The 8,447-nt window shown below is 30.4% G+C and overlaps 1 protein-coding gene across 1 annotated transcript; it reads right to left on the bottom strand.

Annotated features, from left to right (window-relative positions):
- Nucleotides 1–2,052: 2,052 nt before the first annotated feature.
- On the bottom strand, nt 2,053–7,928 carry LOC135929128 (probable dolichyl pyrophosphate Glc1Man9GlcNAc2 alpha-1,3-glucosyltransferase). Its single transcript, XM_065465643.1, has 9 exons — nt 7,804–7,928; nt 7,645–7,723; nt 7,400–7,593; nt 7,157–7,352; nt 5,729–6,211; nt 4,780–4,903; nt 4,111–4,433; nt 3,376–3,593; nt 2,053–2,751 (listed from the first exon to the last, which is right to left on the bottom strand). The coding sequence occupies exons 1-9, from the start codon at nt 7,887–7,889 to the stop codon at nt 2,421–2,423; spliced, it is 2,034 nt and encodes a 677-aa protein (XP_065321715.1). The 5' UTR covers nt 7,890–7,928; the 3' UTR covers nt 2,053–2,420.
- Between the last annotated feature and the right edge of the window lie 519 nt (nt 7,929–8,447).

Here is an 8,447-nt window from a genome sequence, read left to right as displayed (position 1 = left end):
CTACAAGTTTTAGGTTTTATTTTTTAAAGTTAAATAGTATATTTTTGAGAGATTATGAAAATTAGATAAAACCAAAATAATAATTAAAAATAATTATTTTTAGTTTTTTTAAATATATATATATGTTTAAATATAAAATCTTGTTAGAATTATATATTATTATTTTTATACATTTGTTAAAATTATATTTTAAGTAATAATAAAAAAAAATATAATGAGATAAAAGTATTAGTACTATAATTACCATTAATGCTATTTATAATACTTTTTTTTAAAAAATAGGATTGTATTTTTTAAATTAGAAGTAAGGTAAAAAAAAAAAATTTTTTTTATTAAAATATAATAATTGTATATTTACGTTTATTATATCATGTTTTTTTAAATATAAAAAAATTCTTCAATCGATACAAAAAAAAAGATACAAATTAAAGAAGTTTACTAAGGTAAGATATATTAGTATAAACATAAACAATGTGTTCAGAAAATTGTGCGAAATACCTAGCATTTGGCCAATGTTGTAAAGATTCGATATGGGCGGCATTGTCTGGGATTAGTGTTGTTAAAAAACCCAATTTGGGTCAATTTCTTTCAAAACGGCAAGATTTAAGATTTTAGCTAAATATAATGTAAAGCAGAGATTTGGCAAATAGATGTCCCAAGCATTTCTGCCAGCTATGAGTAAAATCTTTAAGACTATATACATAATGTTTAATCTGGTTATGATCTTGATCGGGCCGGTTTTTAAAACCGACCTGAATCGAGTTTTTTTAACAACACTATCCGGTATTATCGCTAGTGATTGATCGTATAAATTTTTTATATTTAAAGATTCTTTCAAATTTATTTGATTTCTATTTATCATTTATTAAATTCTCGAGATGAGCCCACAATTCAGATATATAGAACTAATAGTTTTAAACATCTGGTACACACATAAAACAATTATAATTCTCTAGATGATGCTTAAAAAATCTATATTAGGTGGCTAAACATTGCCCGAGATTATATTGTACATGCCATTGTCATGCAAATTTACTAGTTACTATTATAGGTATTTAACATAGTGACGTGAGATGTCGTTCATTTCCACCTTTATCCCGTATCATTTCAAATATGAAAAATGTATATATATTTATATATGCAAATTCTTAATGATAATTTTAATGTGATACTACAGAAATTTGAAGTGATAGACCTCATTATCAAAATGCTATTCCATTATAATTTTATTATAATGCAAGATTAAACCCTTTTCTTCATTCAAATATCATGCTGGCTTAGTAAAAAGCGGTCTTGGGTCGGGGCTTTAGCTTTTACACTCTTTTTTTAAAATCATAATAACCAACCAATAAATATGCATCCACCAGATCTATCCTATAAATTATTACACACATAATTTTAATAAAGATGCGAGACAGACACGCCTATATTAAAGTTTGAAAACAGTAATAGAAAGGATTCCTAGTTCTGAATATTTTTCATAAAAGGGTTTATGGCTTCCGCAACTATAAAATTCTAGAAAAATTTTAAAGAAATCTTCCTTATATACTATCATCCAGCAGATAACATCCTAAAAATACTAGCCAAGATGTGTTGCCTAAGTTAGAGTTTGGAAACTATAATTCTTAAACTCTGTTAGGCTTTGGTCCTTTTCCACTGCTTTAACGCTTAGTTTAAAAGGGCTCGCAGTCAAGACTTAACCACAGCGTTAAAGAAGAAAATCAGGATCAGGTCCTAACAAACTCTGCAGGAAAATTTTTTTAAAAATAAATCACATAGCACTTTAATTTGATCCGATTCGAGTATTTCCGGTTTCCAACTCTCTGCCAATAATACACAAATACATGATTTCGACTTTTATATATATATATATATATCCATTTTGAGAGTATTTTATAAATAATATATCATTTTGCATATAAATAAAAGTTAATAGAGTAAAATAAAGAATCCATTTAAAAAATAATAATTTTAGTCCCCTCCCCCCCCATATTTTTTTTTTGTTATAAATAAATATTATTATAAAAAAATATATATAATTGTGGCAATATGAAATATTGGTTCGCGAAAATTTAATTGTACATAAAATTCATTAAAATAATGAGCTTATCAAAATAAATTTTAATTTATATAATAATAAATTTATATTGGAAAGATAATAAATGCGCTATTAAAATCAAAAAAAAAATTGACGAATCACGGGAGAAATAAAACGGTAAAAACTCAAATTAAATGATTACGATCGAGAATAGATTGGAATAATTATATAATATTAAAAATTAATCACTTTTTGACAAGCATATATAATAAGGCAAATTTACCGACTATTTGGACTATAGTGCGTTTAAAACAAAACAATGCGTTTTTTGAAACGCTGCATTTGAAACGTTCAATTTTGTGCGCACTATTATAACGGGGTTTCATTTGAGCTTGTAACTCTCATTTTCCTCGTGCATAAGATGAGTATAACTTTCGCCGCTAACTTTGTCCGTAATGTGGCCGCTCGTTCCGGGCGGAGTTATTTGGAGTGCAATCAGATCCGTACCCAGCCAAACCATAGCTATTACCATGCCCGTCCCACAATATGCGCTGATTAGGGCTAACGGCAGGAACGGAAATCGTTCTACGTAATCGTAACGTGGATAAATGTGACCCCATTTTTCGAAAATAAAAACGCCGAGATACATGATCATAAAGCCGCGCCAAAACAGTCCTACCACTACTTCCCTGTTACTCCATTTTCTTCTTCCACTAATTCCCCGTGCGCAACAAATAAAAAAAATATATATAAGTGTTGGTTTATAAATTATCCTCTAGGAAAATAATTATCATTTAAATCGCGATATCAACTTTCAATATATATATTTAAAAAAACCCTGGAATGTTTCTTAGTAATTAGTCAAATAATTTTTATTGGAGGATAATGCTTTAGAAAAGCATTCCAACTCAGGGTTATTTTTTTGTTTTTGAATATCAAAAAAACAAAGAAGTTAGAACAAATTTATACCAAATACTATGGATGAATTAGACCATCAAATCTGTTTTTTTTAAAAACCAGTTTTTTTGAATAATCTGTATTATATCTGCATGCAAAAAAAAACAAATTTTTTTATGTTGTTTTGTTTATAATTTTGTCAGCACCTAAATAGGAGCATCATGTAACTTATATTTAATGAACACGAGATGTGTTATGATAATTTGGATATTCGAGGAGTCGTGGGAATGAATAAGGGGAGGTTACAATTTGTGCTGATATGCCCAACATTTTATTGAGTGTTTTTGCATCTATCTAAAATATAAATTAGCCTATCCTCGTTTCATTTTATATTATATATATATTACACATTCTTATATAAAAAGTAATGAGTCACAAACCTGTTATTTAAGATGGCGCATCCGGCGGAATGGTACACGATAAAAAGCAAAATGGCTGTCAGAGTGTCGGCTCCCCCCGAAGGTAAGAGAGGCAAAAGGGAAAAATGGGAGGACAAGCAGACGAGAGCGACGAGGGATACAAAGTTTTGGTTTAGGGTTGGGGTGAAGGAAGTGACAAGAGAAGAGGGGTCTTTGCTTAGTTGTTGAATTTGACAGGTCTATGTAATTGTAAGGTGGGAGAGGGGGGAATTTTTTTTTTTAAAATAAATATTGGATAAAGTCTTGATTCAATCATGACAAGTTTCGTCCATAATTAAACCTGGGATCTGAACTGTAACGAATAAATGGGCGTAGGGTTACCCTGAATTCATAGCGGCGCGATCACGATCGCGGTTTAACAGCTGACAGTTTTAAAAAAAAAAAATCTGTTTATGAGATTAATTTTTCTTTATTGAAATCATTATTTCTTACATTATTATTATTATTATTATGAATTGATGTTAAAAGATAAAATTAATATTGATGGATAAAAATTGATCTCATAAACAGATTTTAAAAAATTGATCAGCTGTTAAATCGCTATCGCAATTGCGCCACTATGAATTCAAGGTTAGGTTCAATTCAAATGAAAAATAACAGCTAACGGGTTCAGCTTCGGTTTATAAAAAAAAAGAGAATAATAATGTATGGTTGGAAAACTTTTTTTTGTCACTAAATAATTGATTGGCATGGTACCTCTAAACAAAGTCCCATCATTAGCGGTAACGTTATCAGTAAGGCGGCCTTTTCGTGAACGTGCCAGCCTGCCAAAAATACGGCGCCGGATGAATAGGCGACGTTGTACAACAAAAGCTTGGGGAGAGCGCGAAAATTTTCGGGATTTTTGGTTGACGGTTGATTTGATTTCCGCTTTAACCTGATCAGCAAGGTGACCACGGAAGGTAGGAGTAAGATGGAGATGCTCAAAGCTAAAGAGGGTAACGGAGTTATCTCGGGTAAAAATCTGTGAGCGTTTTTATCTTGGACACCGCGATCGTTGGAAGTGTCTAGAGAAGTGGCTAAATAAATTTATGGATAACCGTTTTTTTCAGAGAATGAGGAAAAGGGAGGATAAATGAATGAATGCATGCCGAGGTCCTGTTGATTCGGATTAGGGGTCGGGCCCTAATGTTTTGCAACCAAATTATGGCTCGACCCGGATAATTTCCTCCTCGAACTAAGCGAAACGATATTTCGCAACAGCCGCGAATTTATATTTAGATATTTTTTCACAAAAACAAGGAAGGGAAGGCAAGGGATTGCGGGGGGGGGGAAGGGTGAAGAAATTTTTCTAGGAAAAAAAAATGTATCTAAATCAAAATCTCGATAATTAAATGGTATAAGAGAAAAAAATAATATGATTACGCGAATAAAATCCCAATATTTTGTCGGCAAACGCGTAGAGGGCCCATATGTTAGGAGCCCAATATTCGTGTTTGAGACCACGACCGAAAGGAAACATACGTTGAAGGACTTGACCAAATTCATTCTTCATTTTTAAAAATATATTTAATTTTTTTTTTTTAAAAAAAAATGGTTCTGTACGTTTATCAAATTTTTTTCGGCCATACCAGTATGTTCCTGGGTGTCGAAGGCGATTCAAAAAATTGAGCGTTGGAAGAATCACCATTTTACAAATATTTTGATCATTTAGAAACATTTTTTTGCGCATATAAAATATTTTTTAAGGGTCTACTTAATAATTTATCATTATTCCGAATATGATAATATTATTAAATAACCTTGTATAATCTAATAATGCATATAGTTTCATTATTTTTATGATAACTACTAAACGCTCATTCTCGAATGTTAGGAAGCACTGGTATGGGGCCCTGTCAGTATACGATAAATATCTCGTATCATCTATTAGATCTGCCAGAAACGGAATTTCTTTTAAAAAAAAATTAAAGCGTAGAATTCATAAAAAAAATTTTAGGTCTTTACAAAAAAAATCTTATGAACCGACGATTTGGTACGGGACATGCTGATCTTCAGACTTGATTAAAGAGCTGAATATGATTAGTATCTTAATGTAGCATTTACTTTTTAAAAAAAACGGGAGAAAATACATGTTTAAATCTGGATAGAAATTTCTTAAAGATTGGAAAGATGTTCTTCTCTTATATTAAATTTAGAAGTGATAGTAATAAAAAAAAACTGAGTGTTAAACAAATAATATTTCAGGAACACCAATAAATAACACCCCCCCCCCCTCCGTCACACTCCCAGAATTTGAATGACATAAAACTATGCACAAAACTTTTGTGTAACAATTATTTCAAACAGATCATCGTAAAAAAAAAAACCTCACCAGATAGATGAAAGGACCAAATGATAGGCCAAAAGTGAGTATAGCTATGACCAAAAGTAAGCAAATTTTCTTGAAAGCGCTTTTCAAAATGGCGTTAAAAGTGGGCGGGTTCGAAATTTTATTGTTAGAGACATCGCTATTGTTTTGCCAAATCTCGTTCCCATTCGGGATTTGGTTGTTAGGCGGCGAATTTATGGCAGCTACGTTTCTGTACCTTTGCACTACATTCACATCTAAAACGTTCATTTTATCCGCGACTGGGTAAGTTATCTGGTGGAATCCGGCATAACTGGGGATGGATTTTGAGTGAGGAAGATAGTAATATTCCAGGGTTGAACTTTGATGTTTTTTTGAGTTATGGTGTTTATCGTCTTGAAGTATCCATTTAAGATAGAATATGGCATACCCCGGAGCCGAATATATGAAAATATGTTTGAAATTAAGTAGGACCATGAACAAAAATGCTCCCATGTAATATCGCCCCTTGAGTAAAAAAAATTATAATGATTATGTCTAGGTTTTATGTCTAATAGTTCCAATTAAAATTTTCAAATTAGTAACAGAATCTGGGATGCCCCGATATGACAGTATATTCAAAAAGAAGATAATTCAGAAAACATTGGCACAGACTTTGGAATTATTAGTGTTTCCAATTGTTTAGTCAACTTTAACAGAAGAAATGATATAAAGATATTACATATTTTAAAGAGCAATTAATAAAAAATAAAAACATACAAGTAGTGTCATAAAACTGCCCTGATTTGGGTCAATTTTTAAAAATGACTAAATATCTTAGCCAAAAAAATATTAATCTAAGCCTCGATTGGTATATAGAGGTCCTAACATTGCAAGCTATGAGGCAAAATATACAGGTATTTAGAGGTCCAAACCATTCTGCACAGCCTTACATAATATTATTTTGGCTAAAATCTTAATCTGGCAATTTTTAAAAATACGCTCAAATTGGGCAATTTAACAACACTCCATACAAGAATCAATAATATCTAATCATCATTTTTCATGAGAGGAACCTGGAAGAAGGTCAGACAAATAAAGGTTTGATGGTAAGGCACCAAAAAATTTTATAACCCCCACCCCTGCCCAATTTGAAAAGAGGTTTTACTCTCATAATTTATTAAATAATATAAATAAATTATTTGGTATTTGTGTTGTTGAACGACTCAATTTTTAAAAATGGCTAACCTGATGCAAGTCTGGTGATTTTGCTTAGTAGAATGGCTTGATCATCTGTTAAGCAAATCTCGAAGCTTGCTAAAAAAAGGCTTACATAATGGATTTTTAAAAAATCGAGCCGTTTAACAACACTATTTGGTATCAATATATTGGTAGTGTCATCTGATATCACATTGTTACTTAAAAATGTGGTATTGGTCATCATGAAATTTTAGGATTAATTAAGAATTATACCTGGATAATATAAGAAAATGAGAAGAATAAAATGCCAAAAAGAAATCCGTTGTATTGAAAATGAATATGATCCACTATAAAAAGCCCAAAATTACATAAAAGTAATAATGGTAGGACTAGATTAGCCGTATATTTATTCTGTTTTTCGACCTCTCTGGTAATAGGCGTTAAATTATGATAAATTTTATCTAAACATCTGTATAATAAAAAAAATGTATGCTTCAAATAATATCATTATTTAACCTTTTAACTCCGAGAGCATAAATAATATCACTTATAATAACAGAAAATCTTAAGAAAATCAAAGTTGCATCATTATCATGATTAAGGTTATCAATTTTGACCATTTCTGGGTCTACATATTGTGCGAAAAATGATAAAATATACTCAAACCAAGCAAAAAAGGGTGGATAATCTAATGTCCATATTGAGTTGGCCTAAAAACAAAATATTTATTATTTCATATAAAAAATATTTATTAATCTTACATTGGTATACCATTCTTTAATAGGCAACGAGTTAGTTATTGCCAGCCAGTTGCGATGGACTTCAAAATCTGTGGACTTGCTTTAATTTTATATTTCAAAGTATTAATATTAATAAATTAGGCTGAGTGCATATAATTAATTTAATTGTAATAGCATTACTATGAAGGGATAAGTAAGATTTTAAGACACGTGGAGAAGGTAAATATCTTCCAGTACAAGTTCCGTATTTCAAAAATTTTATCCATATGATAATAAGATAGATACTTAATACTAAGTCATTTGAGTCTATTTAACGTCCTGGATTATCTATCCTAATTATAAAATATTAAATACATTTAAAAGGGTTTATATGTAGGAGTCAGCGGTAGAACAATTTTGTGGTTTTGAAGTTGATTAAATGGCATTAATTTTCATTCATATAATTATAAACGATTAAGCCTATCACCATCTAAACGTTTACAGTATGCTAGGTATCTCATTCTAATAAAGACAATTATTTGAAGTGTAAACTAAGGCGCTAAAGACTTTTAATTAATGATTGGCTAATTTAGTACTTATAATCATTGATATTATCCAATTCGAAATTGTCTAAACTAGATAGAATATTTATATTTTCTATTATTTTATGAATTATATTATTTATTTAGTGTTCGCATTTTAATGAAGGGTTCTATACTTATAGGTGATAAAATCAGCTTTATTTATTACCCATTATCAGGCTATTAGTCATGGAAAGAAGTGATGGGGGAAGAGGGCACCCCTAAATAATTTATCTCCTTAACATGGCCTTCATAAAATTTCGA

This window comes from Gordionus sp. m RMFG-2023, chromosome 4 (assembly GCF_954871325.1).
Source record: "Gordionus sp. m RMFG-2023 chromosome 4, tfGorSpeb1-WG-v2, whole genome shotgun sequence".
In the NCBI taxonomy this organism is placed as follows: domain Eukaryota; kingdom Metazoa; phylum Nematomorpha; class Gordioida; order Chordodea; family Parachordodidae; genus Gordionus; species Gordionus sp. m RMFG-2023.
Note: the sequence above shows the minus strand (reverse complement) of the source record. Positions and strands in the feature narration are given on the sequence as shown.

Bases quoted from the DNA above. Each gene is read 5' to 3' on its own strand.
- LOC135929128 (XM_065465643.1), bottom strand. From the start codon at position 7,889: ATGGATAAAATTTTTGAAATACGGAACTTGTACTGGAAGATATTTACC. The intron at 4,904-5,728 runs GTGAGGTTTTTT...TTAAAAATGAAG, and splicing joins TTGGTCCTTTCATCTATCTG to AATGAATTTGGTCAAGTCCT. The intron at 2,752-3,375 runs GTTTGTGACTCA...ACGGGGAATTAG, and splicing joins TGCGCCATCTTAAATAACAG to TGGAAGAAGAAAATGGAGTA.